The 19,259-nt window shown below is 46.9% G+C and overlaps 1 protein-coding gene across 1 annotated transcript in view; it reads right to left on the bottom strand.

Moving 5' to 3' along the window:
* The window catches only part of CNKSR2 (connector enhancer of kinase suppressor of Ras 2), a 659,600-nt gene that overhangs the window by 368,782 nt on the left and 271,559 nt on the right, over positions 1 to 19,259 (bottom strand). The window contains exon 8 of the mRNA XM_030202257.1: positions 4,460 to 4,528. Coding sequence (XP_030058117.1) covers positions 4,460 to 4,528 — 69 coding nt within the window. The remainder of the gene's footprint in view (positions 1 to 4,459; positions 4,529 to 19,259) is intronic.

Consider the following 19,259-nt stretch of genomic DNA (forward strand, 5'->3'; position numbering starts at 1 on the left):
GAGCTCGATGTTTCCTCCACAAGTGTAACAGGTAGGGGGGGGGGTGGGCCTGGGTCCACCTGCCTGAAGTGCACTGTACCCACTAAAACTGCTCCAGGGACCTGCATACTGCTGTCATGGAGCTGGGTATGACATTTGAGGCTGGCATAGAGGCTGGCAAAAAATATTTAAAAAGGTTTTTTTTTTAGGGTGGGAGGGGGTTGGTGACCACTGGGGGAGTAAGGAGAGGTCATCCCCGATTCCCTCCGGTGGTCATCTGGTCAGTTCGGGCACCTTTTGGAGGCTTGGTCGTGAAAAAAAATGGACCAAGTAAAGTCGCCCAACTGCTCGTCAGGAACGCCTTTCTTTTTTCCATTATCGGTCAAGGACACCCATGTGTTAGGCATGCACCAGTCCCGCCTTCGCTATGCTTCCGACACGCCCCCGTGAACTTTGGTCATCCCCGCGACGGAAAGCAGTTGAGGACGCCCAAAATCAGCTTTCGATTATGCCGATTTAGGCGACCCTGGGAGAAGGACGCCCATCTCCCGATTTGTGTCGAAAGATGGGCACCCTTCTCTTTCGGAAATAAGCCTGATAGGCACCCGCCTACCCCCTAATTCTAGAAAGTTGCATGCTCAAATTTTTTACTAGATCACAAATTTGCATATGCAACTGATAGGATAAGATCAGTTGTACAAATAACTTAGGGGTCCTTTTAAAAAAGGCGCGCTGAAAAATGGCCTGCGGTACTGTAGGCGCGGGTTTTGGGCACGCGCAGAATCATTTTCAGCGCACCTGTAAAGAAGGCCTTTTTTTGCCGAAAATGGACATGCGGCAAAATCAAAATTGCCGCACGTCCATTTTGTGTCCAAGACGTTACCGCCAGCCATAGACCTGGCGGTAAAGAATTTGGGCGGTAATGACCTGCGCGCATCCGCTACACATGCCAGAAAATAAAAAAATATTTTGTGGACGCGTGCCAAAATTGAAATTACCACAAGGGCCACGTGGTAACCGGGTGGTAAGTCCAATTTGGCACGCGTTGGGCGCGTGTAGGCACCTACGCAGCTTAGTAAAAGGGGCCCTTATTAACTTAATTAGCTGCTAATTAGCTCAATAACCAGTGATATCATACAAGTTACATGTTCAGATTCTAGAGTGTGCAACTCCAAGAGGGGTGTGGACCTCGGAGGGGTCAGGGGTATGTCAGGCAGTTCAGCACAGGCTGTGGAATACTAACATTTATGCATCCAACTGCCTATAGTTAGGTCTGAGCGTTCATTCCAGCCATTGACCTAGTGTAAATGCTTGTGATTAAAGTTAGGTGAGTAAATGTGGACTTACACTAGTATTGTATAACATCAGTTTCATGTACTGCTGGTATAGAATTTGTACTTAGCACACCTCATCCCAGTGCCTAACTTTAGGTAATCTACATAGACTTACCCCCAGGGTGACAGAGCAGCATCAGCACAGTGTGTGTGTGTGTGTGTCATGGGCGTATCTGGCCTCCAGCGGTAGGGGGGGGCCAGAGCCAGAGGGCACATTTTAGCCCCCCCCCCACGCCGCCGACCCCCCTCCCCCCATTACCGGACCCCCCCCCCCCCACCAACGACTCTCTCCACCCCCTCCCGCCGCCAGCCCTCCCCCGCTGCCGTTTCTTACTTTTGCGCCGAGGTCCGCTTCCTCCTGGGCCTTTAAAAATATTTCTTCAGCTGGCGGGGGCCCCCAATCCCCGCCAGCCAACCCGAGGTGACGTCTTTCAAGTTCTTGGTCCGCCATGGCCCACGTGCTGGAGATGAGCGGCTGAATCCAGTTCGGAATCTGACGTCATGTGCGACGTTCGGACGTCGTGCGACGTCAGACTCCGAACTGGATTCAGCCGCGTAACTCCAGCACGTCGGCCATGGCGGACAAAGAACTTGAAAGACGTCACCTCGGGTTGACTGGCGGGGCTTGAGGTCCCCCGCCAGCTGAAGAAATATTTTTAAAGGCGCAGGAGGAAGCGGACCTCGGCGCAAAAGTAAGAAACGGCAGCGGGGGAGGGCTGGCAGCAGGAGGGGGGCCAGGGCGAAATCTGCGGTGGCCCAGGCCCCTGTGGCCCCACGCAGATACGCCCCTGGTGTGTGTGTGTGTGTGTGTGTGTGTGTGTGTGTGTGTGTGTGTGTGTGTGTGAGGCAGGCTGTCAGTGTTTCCACATGTCCACAAATGCTTCAAAGGGCTACCCTGCAGCTGCCTTTGCTGGCAAGGACAGTGCTACACTGATGGCCCTGAAGCCTGCATTTCCTTTGCATGGTGGGGGAAGGGTGATGCTGGACACCTTGGGAGGGAGTGGGAAGGGAAGAGAAAGGAGTTGTTTGGCACCTTTGAGGGGAAGGAAAGAGAGGAGGAAATGCTGGTCACCTGGGAGGGACAGGAAGAGGGGGAGAAGCTTGTCACCTGGGAGGAGGGAAGGGGAGAGATATTGGACACCCAGGGAGGGGGGAGGGAAAATGGACAGCTTGGGAGAAGGGTAGGGAAAGAAAAATGATGGACTACCAGGAAGGGAGGGAGAGTAGGGAAGAGGAGATGACGAAGACCTAGTGGGGTAGGGGAAGGAAGGGATGATGTTGGCGTAGCGGTGCAGGGGTGCATGTCTGACGGTTCGCTATGGCATCAGATATCCTCGGACTGGCCCTGAAAATACAGCAGCCTGAATTATGTAGTTTGATCTTATTTTTGAACAACCTGAAACCGTTAGCACAAGCTCACTTTCTGTCATTTTCAACGGGGGCTTGAAAAAAAAGCATGCTTGGAAAAAAAAATTCTATACACACCAGGGAATGGAATGTTCCAGTACAACCCAAGATGGCCCACGTACAAACTATGAATAAAAATGTCTCTACAGACCAGTCACTAAAACTATATTCTCCCTGCTCACAGTCTCAAGATCATAAGCTCAACTCAATGTTCATAACAGGATGTGATCACCAACTGCAAATAGGAAAATACCTCCATAGAACCAGAAAATGCAAGAGAAAAAAAACGGCAAAATAAACATTTCCTGACCTATTTGTTAAGTGCAGCACATTTAGACTCAAATATAAAAATTTGGCATTCTTATAAAGCAGAGGTTCTCAACTCAGCCCTCGGGCTATGCCAGTCTGGTTTCCAAGATAACCACAATGAATATGCATGAGATAAATTTGCATATTCATTGTAGGTATCCTGAAAACCTGACTGGCTGGGCGTATTCCTAGGACTGGGTTGAGAACCTCTGTTATAAAGCAAAGAGGTGGGGGAAGGGAGTGCAAAGAAATATTAAGGTTAAAACATTAACCCCCCCCCCCCTTTTTTTTTTTTACAAAGCCACGCCAGCAGCTGCCGGTACGGTAATGCTGAACGGAAGCATTTGTAAAGGGGGGGAGGGGGTGAGGGAGAGAAAATTATTGTTTTGAAAAAAAAAAAAGTTGAATTCTCAAACTGAAAACTAAATTTGTACAGCTTCTGTTATGATGAAGACCTAAATGATTACATGCACAAAAAAACAGAAACATTTACACCTTACAGGACTAATGTTATCTGGATCAATGATTATGGGTATTACTTGTCATTTCAAATATATCCTGATGAAGATGAACAGAGCCTATAAGTCATAACCTAATGACAGAAAACTGCAATGGCCACTCTGAGTTTGTGTATGAGCGTGGATTCTTGTAAATGCCCCGCCAACTTCTGAAAATAGGACCCACAATCTTTCCGAAAAGCCAGCACTGACCAGTCCTACATTCCCCATATCTCCCGTTCTCTTCTCCCACTAAAAACATCTCGCTGCTTTCAAGAGAGCAAAACCGGTACAGTTTAAAGCACCCAGCTGGTAAAATTAAGTCACCCTGTAAAAATAAGCTGCAGCACTATGAAATTTGTCTAGGGAGCCAAACTATATTTATGCTGGCCAAACTATTTCAAGGAAATGCAGGGGTCACATGCCTCCAGAATGAGAACGCAATCTTTCTTTTTGATGTTTGAAAGAACAGATCTGCACGAAGCAGATTCTACTGGAGGGGACCCAGCTAAGGAACTACGATAAAGGATTCACAGAGGGAGCAGGCTGGTGCAAAATTACAGGGTCATTTTTTTAAAAAAGTGACTAGTTTTACCATATGAACGTTCAGTGCAAAAAAAAGCCACCGAATCCAGACTACCCCACTCCTCCTGCTCCACACTTTCTCCCACAACAAGCCTTCATAACATCACCGTGACCCTAGAATCAAATGGTAACTCTCTCGATATATTTCCAACCCGGTTTGTTCCACTTGTTGAGTTCCTTAAGAGTTGAAATATTCATGTTGAATATCCCACCAGCATTATTATTGTTGCAAAGCCAGAACATGAGATGGTTTAAACGTCTTCTGATCATACCTCTGTTTCTTTCAATCTATACGACTGTTTTTTCATGTCAAATTGTGCTCCAAGAGTAAATATTCATCATACATACCACAGTTTGGTGGTTAACTTGAATCACTTCATCCCCGGCATGGATTTTCTTGCACCGATCTGCGGGTGACTGCGTTTAAAAACAAAACACGATCAAGGGACAGAAAGAGTGGCACTTTTGTTTAGAACAGGGGTTCCCAAACGTTTTCACTTCGCGGCACCCCTCCCCCGACCACATAGTCTCCTCACCACCCCCCCCCCCCCCACATGAGTCTCCCTTTCCCTGTAGCAATATAGCCAGTTAGCTCCTATCTCCCGGATTCTATATAGCACGCCTAGAGTTACGTGTAAATCTAGGCGTATTCTACAACTACATGCATAGATTAATTGTTTTAACAAGCTGTTAAGTGTTGTTAACAGCTCTTTTTTCTATTTTATTTTTATTAATTCTTTTTAACAATATATCCCAAAAACAAATGAGATAAAATAGAAATTGGAAATAAATACAATGCAATTTACACATAATAGTATAAGAAAGAAAAAGGAAAACACTTTCGTCCACAATATGTAGGATCCAAGAATTTTAAGAAAGAAAACAAAAAGGTATATCACTCGATTATCGCATACCCATACAGTGCTCCCCAGCCTGTCACTACAGTGTTCGTTAGAGACTATGCAATGACATTTATTCCCTCTTTAGCTGCCAGAAAATCCTTCAGTTGAAACTGTTTACCCTGAAATAGCACAAAACATAAACAAGGAAATCTCAATACAAAATTGGCACCCAAGGCCAAAATCCTTGGTCGAAAGGAGTGGAGGAGTGGCCTAGTGGTTAGGGTGGTGGACTCTGGTACTGGGGAACTGGGGAACTGAGTTTGATTCCCACTTCAGGCATTGCCCCCATGTAAGCCGCATTGAGCCTGCCATGAGTGGGAAAGCACGGGGTACAAATGTAACAAAAATAAAATAGATACTATTGGAAATTCTACATGGAATGTTGCTACTATTGGAGATTCTACATGGAATGTTGCTATTCCACTAGCAACATTCCATGTAGAAGGCTGCGCAGGCTTCTGTTTCTGTGAGTCTGACGTCTTGCACGTGCAGGACGTCAGACTCACAGAAGCAGAAGCCTGCGCGGCCACATTGGTGATCTGCAAGGGCCGACTTCTACATGGAATGTTGCTAGTGGAATAGCAACATTCCATGTAGAATCTCAAATAGTAGCAACAGTGGAGGAGTGGCCTAGTGGTTAGGGTGGTGGACTTTGATCCTGGGGAACTGAGTTCGATTCCCACTTCAGGCACAAGCAGCTCCTTGTGACTCTGGGCAAGTCACTTAACCCTCCATTGCCTCATGTAAGCCACATTGAGCCTGCCGTGAGTGGGAAAGCGCGGGGTACAAATGTAACAAAAAAAAAAAGGCCTTACACCTTTTCTGTGTTTCTTTTGAAAGATCAGGAAATATCCTAAGTTTAGAACCAAAAAAACAACGTATCTAAATGTCTAAATGAAAACTTCAAAACAGAACTGCGATCCATCTCCAATGCAAAAGATACCACCATAGTAGTTCTCTGTGTAATTACTTCCAATGATGATTCCAGAAAGGATGTGAGGTTCATGTCATCTCCAGCATGATCTGAAATATTCTTATCAGGAAATTTCCCCGAGACCAGCAAATACTGGGCTCGAGTTATAGGTGGTAAAGAATCACCTGACATTCCCAGGATTTCAATCAAAATTTTCTTAACCGTATCTACAGGTAAAATCAGAGGCGAACTGGGAAAGCTGAGCAGTCTCAAATTATGACTCCTAATTTGATTTTCCAAATGTTAACAGCTCTTAACAAGCAATAATGAGCACTAATTGGCGAAAATTTGAATTTATGCGCGTATTCTGTAATGTGGAGGGGCATAATCGAACGGGGTGCCTAAGTTTTCCTGAGGATGTCCTCGCAGGACATCCCGGCGAAGGGGTGGGGAAACCCGTATTATCGAAACAAGATGGGCGGCCATCTTTCGTTTCGATAATACGGTTGGGGACACCCAAGTCTCAACATTTACTGTAGGTCGACCTTAGAGATGGTCGTCCCCGGTTTTTGGCGATAATGGAAACCAAGGACACCCATCTCAGAAACGACCAAATGCAAGCCACTTGGTCGTGGGAGGAGCCAGCATTCATAGTGCACTGGTCCCCCTCACATGTCAGAACACCAACTGGGCACCCTAGAGGGTACTGCAGTGGACTTCAGAAAAGCTCCCAGGTGCATAGCTCCCTTACCTTGTGTGCTGAGCCCCCCGAAACCCACTCCCCACAACTGTACACCACTACCATAGCCCTAAGGGGTGAAGAGAGGCACCTACATGTGGGTACAGGGGGGTTTAAAGGGCTCATATCTACCACCACAAGTGTAACAGGTGGGGGGGGGAGGCCTGGGTCCGCCTGCCTGAAGTGCACTGCACCCACTAAACTGCTCCAGGGACCTGCATACTGCTGTCAGGGAGCTGGGTATGATATTTGAGGCTGGCATAGAAGTTGGCAAAAAATATTTTAAAGTTGTTTTTTGAGTGTGGGAGGGGGTTAGTGACCACTGGGGGAGTAAGGAGAGGTCATCCCTGATTCCCTCCAGTGGTCATCTGGTTAGTTCAGGCACCTTTTTGAGGCTTGGTCGCAAGAAAAAATGGACTAAGTAAAGTCGCCCAAATGCTTGTCAGGGGCGCCCTTCTTTTTTCCATTATCGGCCGAGGACGCCCATGTGTTAAGCACGCCCCAGTCCCGCCTTTGCTATGCTTCCGACACGCCCCCAGGAACTTTGGTTGTCCCCGCGACGGAAAGCAGTTGAGGACGCCCAAAATCGGCTTTCGATTATGCCGATGTGGGCGACCCTGGGAGAAGGACGCGATTTGCGATTTGTGTCAAAAGATGGGCGTCCTTCTCTTTCGAAAACAAGCCTGATAGTGTGCCTAAATTCTAATGTGTGTTGGCAAAATGGGCGTGTTTAGGAGGGCATGGAAACAGGAGTTCCAAAATCTGCATGCGTTGTTATAAAATATGGGCCAGTGCGCGTAAATCTACGTGCAGGGATTTACACCAGCTTTTTGTTGGCGTAAACAGATGCACGTAGGTATAGTCACATGAACTATGTTTAAGCGCATTCTAATACTGTGCATAAATCTACATAAGGTGTTTAGAATACGTTTAGCCGTGATTGCCTAACACGCGTTAATTTTAGGCACCCTCCGCTAAAAACTACACTGGCTCCCAATCAAAGAACGCATCGCCTTCAAAATCTGCACCCTGGTTCACAAAATCATCTAAGGAGAAGCCCCGAGTTACATGACAGACTTGATCGACTTACCAATTAGAAATACATCCGAATCAACATGATCTTATCTAGATCTGCACTATCCAAGCTGCAAAGGACTTAAATACAAAACAGCTTACGCATCTAGTTTTTCCTACATAAGCACACAACTGTGGAGCGCATTACCAAAAGCCTTGAAAATGACATACGACCACCTAAACTTCCGGAAATCACTAAAAACCAACCTGTTTAACCCTACCGATCCAACTTAAATCTCTGCAACACAACTAAACTAAAGCACGTAATGGACATAACACAACTCTTCCGTTCTCTGATTCCCTAATGTGGCTGTGCCACATCAACTTGATCTTACCACAACATCACCCTGTATTTGTTTACACCAGAGTCTGCGAATGCCGCTCCGGTACTATGTAAGCCACATTGAGCCTACAAATAGGTGGGAAAATGTGGGATACAAATGTAACAAATAAATAAAGAAATAAAATATATCAGGCACTGTGTGCTGACAATGAATATTCAGTGGGAGATAGCCAGCTATCCCCCCCCCCCCCCGATTAATTAAGTGTAATTTAACCATCCAGGAGCCATTCCTGGCTAGTTAAATAGTGCTGAATAATGGGATGGGGGGGGGGGGGGAATAGAGTCCCTAAAATAAATGTAGCCCATATCTCAACCTTCCTATACTAAGAATATAGGGGCCCTTTTACTAAGCCACAATGGCGCCTAAACGCGCACAATGCATGTGAATTTGGAACTACCGCCTGGGTGGTAATTCCATTTTTATGCCCGTCCGCTACGCACGTCCAAAAATATTTTTTATTTCCGGACGCGCGGCACTAACCGGGCGGTAATTGGCAGTACGCACGTTGACGATTACCACCCGGTTAACACGTGAGACCCCAAATGGATGTGATCTCATTTTCATTTTTCCACACGTCCATTTTCGGCCAAAATGTTTTTAAAAAAGGCATTTTTTTTACAGGTGCGCTGAAAAATGGATCTGAGCGCGTCCAAAACACGCACCTACACCAGCGCAAGCCATTTTTCAGTGCACCTTAGTAAAAACATCCCATAGTCTCTGGAAAATCCCAAGTTTTCATTTATTTGGCTTCTGCTCGAGACCCTCGCGATAGTGACACGTTTGCTGTCTGATCAGACATCTCTGGCAGATAGGAAAGTTATTCTAGTGTATGGGTTTGATTAATATTCTGGCTGCACTGCTTCAGGTTTCACTGGAAAGGCAGCCTAAGTAATGATACATCCGGGATTTGTCTTCTTAACTCAGCTGGATGCATAAGGTAATAAAAGAAATAACAGCCCCATCCTTTTCTTTTCCAGCAGCTATCCAACATGCAAATTCCAATGAGCTCATATAGCAAATGGAGGAAAAGCTGCCCTGAACAGCAGCTGCAGAGGATTTCATTAAAGTAGCCTGTCTTTTTCTCTGTGTTCGGTATGAGACAAGTTGATAATTTATTTATTTATTTATTTGTTGCATTTGTATCCCACATTTTCCCACCTATTTGCAGGCTCAATGTTGGAAATATATTAGAAGATAGACAATTAGTGTAACAGAAGAATCTTGGATAACATGATAATGAAAAAGCATAATAGCAGTATAACAAGCAGATATTATAAAACAATTCTGAATATATGTGGCGGAGTGGTGTATGTTCACATTTGTTGATCTGTGTGGTATGCCTTGTTAAAGAGACGGGTCTTCAGTAGTTTGCGGAAGTTGGTTAGTTCGTAAATCATTTTTAAGTTGCGCGGCAGTGCGTTCCGTAACTGTGTGCTCAAGTAGGTAAAGGTTGATGCGTGCATTAGTTTGTATTTTAGACCTTTGAAGTTAGGGAAGTGCAGAGTAAGGAATAATAAGATAAGAGTTTCTTGTTTGAGCTACACTAGGAGGAAAGGATACGTCTTTCATTAAAATACGCTGGCTTCTTGAGATGCAGGTTGTGCAGCTTTTTAAGAGTTTAAAATCCCTGATGGATGTAGAAATTCCCCAACTAGCATGCCTCTTTTTTTGCCATAATATAGCCCTGGATTGTCAGCCAGCTAGTGTATATTAAATATATTCATCTATTCTTTACAGTGCAAAGATGTCAATGCAAGCTTGACTGGGTGAAGCACCTCGGGCAGCACGCAAGAATACGCCACAGCCAACTCATCTAGAACCCGACCGAGGAGAAAGCTGCTGCGCTTCGTATTTGTTAAAGTTGAGAAATGCAAAAAGCATTTTTCACTTTATTTCTGCCACACTCTCGAACCTTAACCTAGACATCGGCAGTCGATTAAATCTAGCCTAAAAACTGAAGCTTTTCTAAGACAGGGCTTAAAATGCAAAAAAAATAAAATAAAATAAATTTAAATTTAAATAAAAAATTGGGGATAGACCAATTAAGTTCCGACACAAGGATGCTTCTTTATTTACATCAAACCAAAATGAGCTCTTAACATCTAAGCAGAATGGATGCACTTATTACTACTACTACTATAAATCATTTCTATAGCGCTACCAGTCGTACGCAGCGCTTTACAATTGACCATGAAGAAAAGACAGTCCCTGCTCAAAATCTAAATCAGGACAGACAGACAGGACCAATAAGGATAAGGGTAGGACAGACAGAAGGACACATAGGGAAAGGGACTATTGAAGAGAAGACGACAAATTATTAAGGGTCCTTTTACTAAGGTGCGCTGAAAAATGGGCTGCGCTAGTGTAGGCGTGTGTTTTGGGCGCTCGCAGATCCATTTTTCAGTGCGCCTGTAAGAAAAGGCCTTTTTTAAATTTTTGCTGAAAACGGACGTGCGGCAAAATAAAAATTGGCGCGCGTCCACTTTGGGTCTGAGACCTTACCGCCAGCCACTGACCTAGCGGTAAGGTCTCACGTGTTAACCGTGCGGTAATCATCTATGCACGTAGAATGACGATTACTGTCCGGTTTCTGCTGCGCCCCAGAGAATTAAAAAAAAATTTCCGTCCAGCTTAGTGGACACATGACAAAAATGAAATTACCGCAAGGGCCATGCGGCAGCTGGGCGGTAACTCCAAATTGACGCACGTTGGGCACGCATAGGCGCCTACACGGCTTAGTACAAGGGCCCCTAAGTTTGGTTTCTTACTGTATTTTCTAGGCAGACTCAATGCATGGTCTTAGTTTTTATGAATAGCTGTGTAATGCATTGTCTCATTTCATTTATTTGCAGTAACAGTGACGGTATTTGTATTTATTATTGAGGTGTTTTTGATATTTTGTATTATTTTTTTTACATGTTTTGGGATGTTGGTATATGAGTTATTTTACTAAGGAAACGTGGAGGGGCATAATCGAACAGGGGCGCCCATCTATAAGGACGGCCCCGTAAAGCGGCGTCCCCGACCATATTATCGAAACAAGATGGGCGGCCATCTTTCATTTCGATAATACAGTCGGGGACGACCAAATCTCAACATTTGGGTCGACCTTAGAGATGGCCGATAATGGAAACTAAGCACGGCCATCTCAAAACCGGCCAAATCCAAGCCATTTGGTCGTGGGAGGAGCCAGCATTCGTAGTGCACTGGTCCCCCTCACATGCCAGGACACCAACCGGGCACCCTAGGGGGCACTGCAGTGGACTTCAGAAATTGCTCCCAGGTGCATAGCTCCCTTACCTTGTGTGCTGAGCCCCCCAAAACCCACTACCCACAACTGTACAACACTACCATAGCCCTTAAAGGGTAATGGGGGGCACCAACATCTGGGTACAGTAGGTTTCGGGTGGGTTTTGGAGGGCTCACATTTACCACCACAAGTGTAACAGGTAGGGGGGGGGATGGGCCTGTGTCCTCCTGCCTGAAGTGCACTGCACCCACTAAAAACTGCTCCAGGGACCTGCATACTGCTGTGATGGAGCTGGGTATGACATTTAAGGCTGGCATAGAGGCTGGCAAAAAAATGTTTTAAAATTTAGTTTTTTGGTGGGAGGGGGTTGATGACCACTGGGGGAGTAAGGGGAGGTGATCCCCGATTCCCTCCAGTGGTCATCTGGTCAGTTTGGGCACCTTTTCAAGGCTTGGTCGTGAACAAAAAGGGACCAAGTAAAGTCGGCCAAATGCTCAACAGGGACGCCCTTCTTTTTTCCATTATCGGCCAAGGACGGCCATCTGTTAACCACGCCCCTGTCCTGCCTTCGGTACACTGCTGACACGCCTCCTTGAACTTTGGCCGTCTCCCCGACGGAAAGCAGTTGAGGCCAGCCAAAATCGGCTTTTAATTATGCCGATTTGGCCGGCCCTGAGAGAAGGCCGCCCATCTCCCGATTTGTGTCGGAAGATGGGCGCCCTTCTCTTTCAAAAATGAGCTGGATAACTGCCCATGTGCCTTTATGAAATAGACTCTGACTCAGACATATCCCTAATATCACAAAACTTCTCTCACAGAAATTTCCACCTGCTCCAAGGGATTAAATGTGTGTGTGTACTCTGAGGGTAATTTGGTAATAGGGTGCCTGGTTTTGGAGGTTAAATAGTGCCTACTTAGGCATTATCTGACGGTACCTATGTGCCTTCATAAAATACTAGTATAAGCAGAAGAAAGTGGCCTATCTTGTAAATGTCATCAGTACATAAGTATTGCTATACTGGGACAGACTGAAGGTCCATCAAGCCCAGCATCCTGTTTCCAACAGTGACCAAACCAGGTCACAAGTACCTGGCAAGATCACACCTACATTATTCATGGACACGTGTATACTAGTATATTCTAAAATCTAAGGCCCAGATGCATGAAAGACATTGGTAATTCCCGTTCCCTACCGATTCCATAGCGAATCGGTAGGGAACGGGAATGCATCAACGATAGGGAATGCAAATGAGCTACTCGTTGTAGCTCACTTGCATTCTCTAGTCCTTCGGTATCTGAGTTGGAGAATCGGGACGTCCTTTTAGATTAGGCTCCTCTTCCTGGTCTCTTCAGCCAATCAAAGCGGGCTTAGCTGGCTGTTGTCAGCGAAACGCGCTCTGATTGGCTGAAGAGACCAGGAAGAGGAGCCTAATCTAAAGGGACGTCCCGATTCTCCGGCAACCAGGAAAATAGAAAAATTTCGCTGTTGGAGGGGTAAGTGGTGCGGCGAAGACTCAGAAGGGGGGAAAAAAAAACACGAGCGCCGGCAGAACAAAAAACTGCAAAAAAAAAAAAAAAGACATCCCTCACAAGCGCAGGCAGAGTACGTCCATAAAGGACGCCCCTCACATGCGCTCCCTGCTTTTTTCTTTTTTACCTTTTTTGGGGGCCCTTTTCCTTTCCGATTCCCTCACAGGAGCCCTAACAAGAGGTCAGACATCTCGTTAGGGTTCCTACGGTAAGGGAATCGGAAAAACGGTAGTGCATCTCATTATAATAGCTTTTCAAACATTTGCATTCCGTTTTCGTTGCCTGCTACCGTGGCAGGGAAAATGCCCTTAGTGCATGCCCGGGGTGAACTACTTGCGTTTTAAACTGGCTGGAACCAGTTTAAAACGCAAGTTGTGGGCTCGTTAGGTTTTGTGCATCTGGGCCTAAGCGTGTACTTGCAGCAGGGGCGTAGCCAGACCTCACGGTGGGAGGGGGCTAGAGACCACCCAAAACACAGCAGCCAGGCTTACATTTGGAAAAACGTGTTTTGACAGCGCCAAACCACTCTGAGAAAAACTGCATTGGTTACCAATCAAAGAAAGCATCACTTTCAAAATCTGCACGACTGTTCACAAAATTATCTATGGCGAAGCACCGGGATACATGACAGACCTCATAGACTTGCCAACTAGAAACAGCACAAAATCTGCACGATCATACCTAAATCTCCTCTACCCGAGCAACAAAGGACTCAAATACAAATCCACCAATGCATCCAGTTTTTCCAACTTAAGCGCACAACTGTGGAACGCACTGCCAAAAGCAGTAAAAACTACGCTTGACCACCTAAATTTTTGGAAAGCACTAAAGACAGACCTGTTCAGAAGAGCATACCCCACCGACCCAACATAAAATACCTGGACACCTGCGACACAATGTAACCAAAGACCGTAATGGACATCACATGACTCTTCCTCCCCTCTCCCTAAGTTCCCCCCAACTGTACCTACCATTCATGTACCTCATTCTATCGCAATATCGCTTTGAATTAATCCAAACTATGTATTTGTGCAGACCGGAATCGGCTAATGCCGTTTAAGGTAATATGTAAGCCACATTGTATTTGCAAAATGGTAGAAAAATGTGGGATACAAATGCTACAAATAATAAGAGTCCTTTGAAAAATTACAGAATCTATGAGAATGGTGCATTACTGTATATGTTTGAATATAACTGTTATGATTCTGCCGGTTTGGCTGAGTGGGAGGGGGGACGTCTCTTCTGATTGGCTGCCAGGGGTTGTGCTGACGTCAGGGGATAGTACTTTAGCCTGCAGCTGAAGAGTTTCTCTGCTTTTGCGTTACTTACGCTTGGTGGTAACTGGAAAGCCTGATAGTTTTCTCTCAGAACGTGCTCTAGGTTCTGACAGGGATCTGTGTTGTGTTAGAGTATTCTTTTCCTTCCCTCTGGGTTAGCTGCTGCTGTGTGTGTGTGTGTGCCTAGCTCTGTAATCAGGGTCCGCTGTTTGTTTAGTGGGGGCTGGGCATTGCTCAGCCTCTGGGGCTCTGGGCTGAGTGAGAGCCTTCTCCTTTGTTTGTTTGTTTTAAGGATTTCTCTTCCCAGTGTCCTGGCCTGCTGGCTCAGTGAGTTTAACCCTTTGTGTACTGTGTGTATGGTGTTCCTGCCTCTGCCAGTGTGTTTGTTCTATCGGCCCTGCTCCCTCTCCAGGAAGGGAAGCGTTCTCTCTGATTGTTTGTTGATTTATGGAACTCTCTCTCTGCTGGCTCTACAAGCTTAACCCTTTGTGTTCTGTTTGCCTCTGTCTACAGTGGGTTTGAGGCAAAGGCTTTCTGCTTTCCTTTTGTGTCTGGTTCCTCTGGCTTCTGCCTGGGGCTTCCTATCCTGGTGGGGGGGGGGATTGCTGTGTTAGTTCCCCTGTCCTGCGCTAGTCCCCTGGGTGGGCGTGGCCCGCTCTGGTCCTTTGTTTCTCCCTCTGCCCTATTGCTGGTGTTCAGCGCGTGTCTGGCATCTTGGGGTCCGGGGGCCCTCTGGGTTCTTTCACCCCTTCCTGTGTGTGATTGGGTTCCAGTTCAGCCGTGAGGCTTGCACGAGTGGCTCTGTGTGCGTGGGTTCTGGTTCGGCCGCGAGGCCCGCCTGTATGCCTATTTCCCTTCTTCCTGAGGGACTGCGGGGAGGGGTAGCTTAGGGGTATTGGATAGCTGGGGTGTGTGGTGGTGGGTCGGTCTCCCCTTGGCCTCGGCCAGGGCCCAAGGGCTCACGACCAACCCAACGGATTACAATAACCCATCCAAATATAAACCGAGATAACATTTTTCTCCTAAAAAAGGGAGAAAATGTTAACTTGAATATAAGCTAAGGGTTTGCATTCAAGTATTCCTCCCCCGTGGTGAACGGTATTTCTCTCCCTCTTCCCTGGCCCTCCTCTTTCCATGGTGACCAGCATCTCTCCCTCTCCTACCTTCCTCCCTTTCACGGTGACCGACCCTCCTCTCTTCCCTCCCTCCCTCCCTCGCTACCGGCACGTCTCTCTCTTTCCCTCACCTACCCCCCCCCCCCCCCCGAAGTAACCAGTATTTCTCCTTACCGGTAAGCCTAGATGCTGACGCTGACACAGTAGTAACTGCAGGTAAGGATGGTCAAGGGGCTTGAGCATGTGCAGATGCTCAAGGCTTCGACCGGCCCTGCTTGCAGCTACTTCTGTGTCTGTGTCAGGGTCAGTGTCCAGGCTTACTGGTAAGGAGACATGCTGGTCACTGCAGGGGTGGGGGGAGAGATGTGACACTCACCACAGGGGGAGGAGAAGAAGGACAAATTGTGCCAATTTGACTATAAGCCGAGGTCACAATTTTTGGGCCCCAAAATCTGGGCTTATAGTCAAGTATATATAGCATCTCCCTCATGGTTATCAATTTCTGGAGTCCCACAGGGTTCTTCTCTGTGGCCCTTACTGTTTAATATATATCAATGGCGTAGCTACGTGGGGCCACAGGGGCCTGGGCCCCCATAGATTTGGCCCTGGACCCCCCTGCCGACGACCCTCTTGACCCCCCTCCCACCGCCAACCCACCGTCGCTGTCCTTTGCTGGCGGGGTACCCCAACCCCCGCCAGCCGAGGTCCACTTCTTCTGGCTTAGGACGTCAGACTCAGAAACAGAACGAAGCCTTGCGCCAGAAGAAGAGGACCTCGGCTGGCGGGGGATGGGGTCCCCCACCAGCAAAGGTAGGCGATGGCAGGGGCGGGTTGGCGGCAGGAGGGGGGGGGGGTCGAGAGGCTCGTCGGCGGGGGGGGGGGATCAAAGTTGGTGGCGGCAGCAGGGGGTCGGCAATGCCAGGGGGGTGTCGGCAATGGCGGGGGGTCAGCGGAACCGGTGGGGGGGCTAAAATGTGTCCCTCACCTCGGGCTCTGGACCCCCCTCCTGCCGAAGTCTGGCTACGCCCCTGATATACATATGAGTTCATTGGGAGTGTTCATGGATAGAAGGAATATCCACAGTTTTTCATATATAGATGTTACTGTTTTCATCTCCACCACCTCCCCATGGAATGCCCTCCCGCGAGAGGTGGTGGAGATGAAAACAGTAATAGAATTCAAACATGTGTGGGATAAACACAAAGGAATCCTGTTTAGGAGGAATGGATCCACGGAATCTTAGCGGAGATTGGGTGGCGACGCTGGTAATTGGGAAGCAAAACCGGCGCTGGGCAGATTGTCCACTCAAGACTATTACAGCACTGGCCATTTGCCAAATGATTTCTCTTAACAGTCACAAAATATGTACATTTTTACAGCTCCTCCTGTCCATTAACCATCCCTTCAGGCAAGCAATAATCCAAGGCTGCTCCAACGATGACTCTGATCACAATCCGTTTCCCTCAGGACCAGACCTCCCTGACTGTCCTCCTTCCAGTGGTGCACTTCTAAGAGCTACACCCTGGTCTTGAACAGGCTTCCCCTACTGCAGTTCCTGCTTCCAGGCTGGGTTCCCCTTACCCCTCCGGAGCTCTTCTCTTCGCAGTTACTGCTTATAGGGGCAGAAACTCCTCTTTATTTCAGCCTTAGTTTATTCTGCCTTTTCAGGCCCCCTCCTCCTTCTAGGGTCCCGGCAGGGGCACCAGCAGTGGCGTTCCTAGCATCGACGGCACCCGGGGTGGATCGCCGATGTGCCCCCCCGCGAAATGACACCCCCCCCTGGAGCAGAAGGAGGGAGCTGCAGCGAACGAGAGAATTTAGCGAGCGTAGCGAACTGTAAGCAGACAGGTGCGCGCTGCGGCACCCCCCCAGCGGCGTGCACCTGGGGTGGACCGCCCCCCCCCCCTTGGTATGCCACTGGACACCAGCAACCAAAGACTCATAACCCCCCCCCCCCCCATGTCAGTCACAGTCTCAAACCAATTTCTCCACGTAACTTATTACCAAACACACCCCCTGGGCTGGATCTCCATTCATCCACAAGACACTCCCTCCCCCCAGAAACTCTGGAGAGTTCTTGCATGTTCCATTTTTATTAATACCTATTTTAACATTCAGATTAAGGTACCTTAGATCTATATTTTCTATTTTTCAAGCAACTCACTTTAGATTATTAGTTAAGACCATTATTCTTTTGCATCTTGACTTAATTTGAATGTTTTTTTTTCTAAATTGTTTCGGAAACTCCATTTACTACATAATACGGCTAAATTAATACGGAGGCAAGACAGATCAACACCGTTATTGATTCACCAGCTTGTGTGTTTTTTCAAATTTTATAAGGCCTTTGTTCAGACAGTCAACCAGGTCTCGTCTCATTCTTCTCGGTTTATGAATCTTTGATTTTAAGTTGTCCTTCAGTTAAGCACCTGCTTCTCTAAACCAGGGCTGTCCAACCTCAGCCCTCGAGGGCCACAATCCAGTCGGGTTTTCAGGATTTCCTCAATGAACATGCATGAGATATCTATTTGCGTGCACTACCTCCATTGTATGCGGATAGATCTCATGCATATTCATTGGGGAAATCCTGAAACCCAAACCTAGTAAGTGTGGAGATTGGACACCCATGCTCTAAACAATTCAGGGAGAGTTCCTTTTCATTCCAGGCTAATAAAATCTGGAATGGCTTACTTCTTTCATTAAGAATACTGCCGTCTTTTTCATTTTTTGGAAACATTTGAAGAGCCAATGTTTTCAAATTTTGTTTTTTTTTTTAATTATTATAGATTTTGATCAAATATATATGCTTGGACTATACCTACATTGTCTTACTTTATGTTAGCCACCTTGAATTCTAGAGGATATCATGGGTTATAAACAGTGCATTTTTTCTAGCAAAAAAGGTGCCGGTACTCAACTGCTAGGCCACCCTTCAAGGGTGGGGTGATCACTGAGGGACTCATCCCACAATAGCCAGGACCCTCTGCAACCAGTCACAGAATCTATGACAAGGCAGAATTGGTGTGTTGAGGCTGAGCTCTTTCATTAAAACTTGGGGTCCATGGGTCAATTTTAGCAGACAATGAAAAAGATGCCGGTACTCAGTACCCCCTCAAAAAAAGCCCTGCTTTTATCACATGTAGCAGTGATTTTGATTTCTACAGGCATCTCTATTTTCTTTCATTTAGGGGGCTTATCAACATGAGCTATTGTTAAGACGTTATTTTACTGTTAACCCCTGTAATTAGCTTGATTGTTCTATACTTGGCTCACTTTTGATAATGTGATGTCATAATGCCTCATTCCACCAATGGCTAACAGCCAACCTCATCAATGATGTCACAATGGCCTGATCACCCACAGGTGGGTCCCTTTATCCAGTGCATTTGTTCTAGCAAAAGAGGTGCCGGTACTCAAATGCTAGGCCACCCTTCAAGGGTGGGGTGATCACTGAGGGATCCACCCCACAATAGCCAGGCCCCCTGCAACCAGTCACAGAATCTATGACAAGGCAGAACTGGTGTCTTGAGCCTGAGCTCTTTCATTAAAACTTGTGGTCCATGGGTCAATTTTAGCAGACACTGGAAAAGGTGCCGGTACTCAGTACCCCCTCAACAGAGCCTTGCTTTTATCACATGTAGCAGTGATTTTGATTTCTACAGGCATTTCTTTTTTCTTTCATTTAGGGGGCTTATCAACATGAGCTATTGTTAAGACATGTTATTTTACTGTTAAGCCCTGTAATTAGCTTGGCTCACTTTTGATAATGTGATGTCATAATGCCTCATTCCACCAATGGCTAACAGCCAACCTCATCAGTGATGTCACAATGGCCTACACGTGGGTCCCTTTTATCCAGTGCGTTTGTTCTAGCAAAAGAGGTGCCGATACTCAAATGCTAGGCCACCCTTCAGGGGTGGGGTGATCACTGAGGGACCCACCCCACAATAGCCAGGTCCCCTGCGACCAGTCACATAATCTATGACAAGGCAGAATTGGTGTGT

The sequence above is a fragment of the Microcaecilia unicolor genome, chromosome 4 (assembly GCF_901765095.1).
Source record: "Microcaecilia unicolor chromosome 4, aMicUni1.1, whole genome shotgun sequence".
NCBI classification, from domain to species: domain Eukaryota; kingdom Metazoa; phylum Chordata; class Amphibia; order Gymnophiona; family Siphonopidae; genus Microcaecilia; species Microcaecilia unicolor.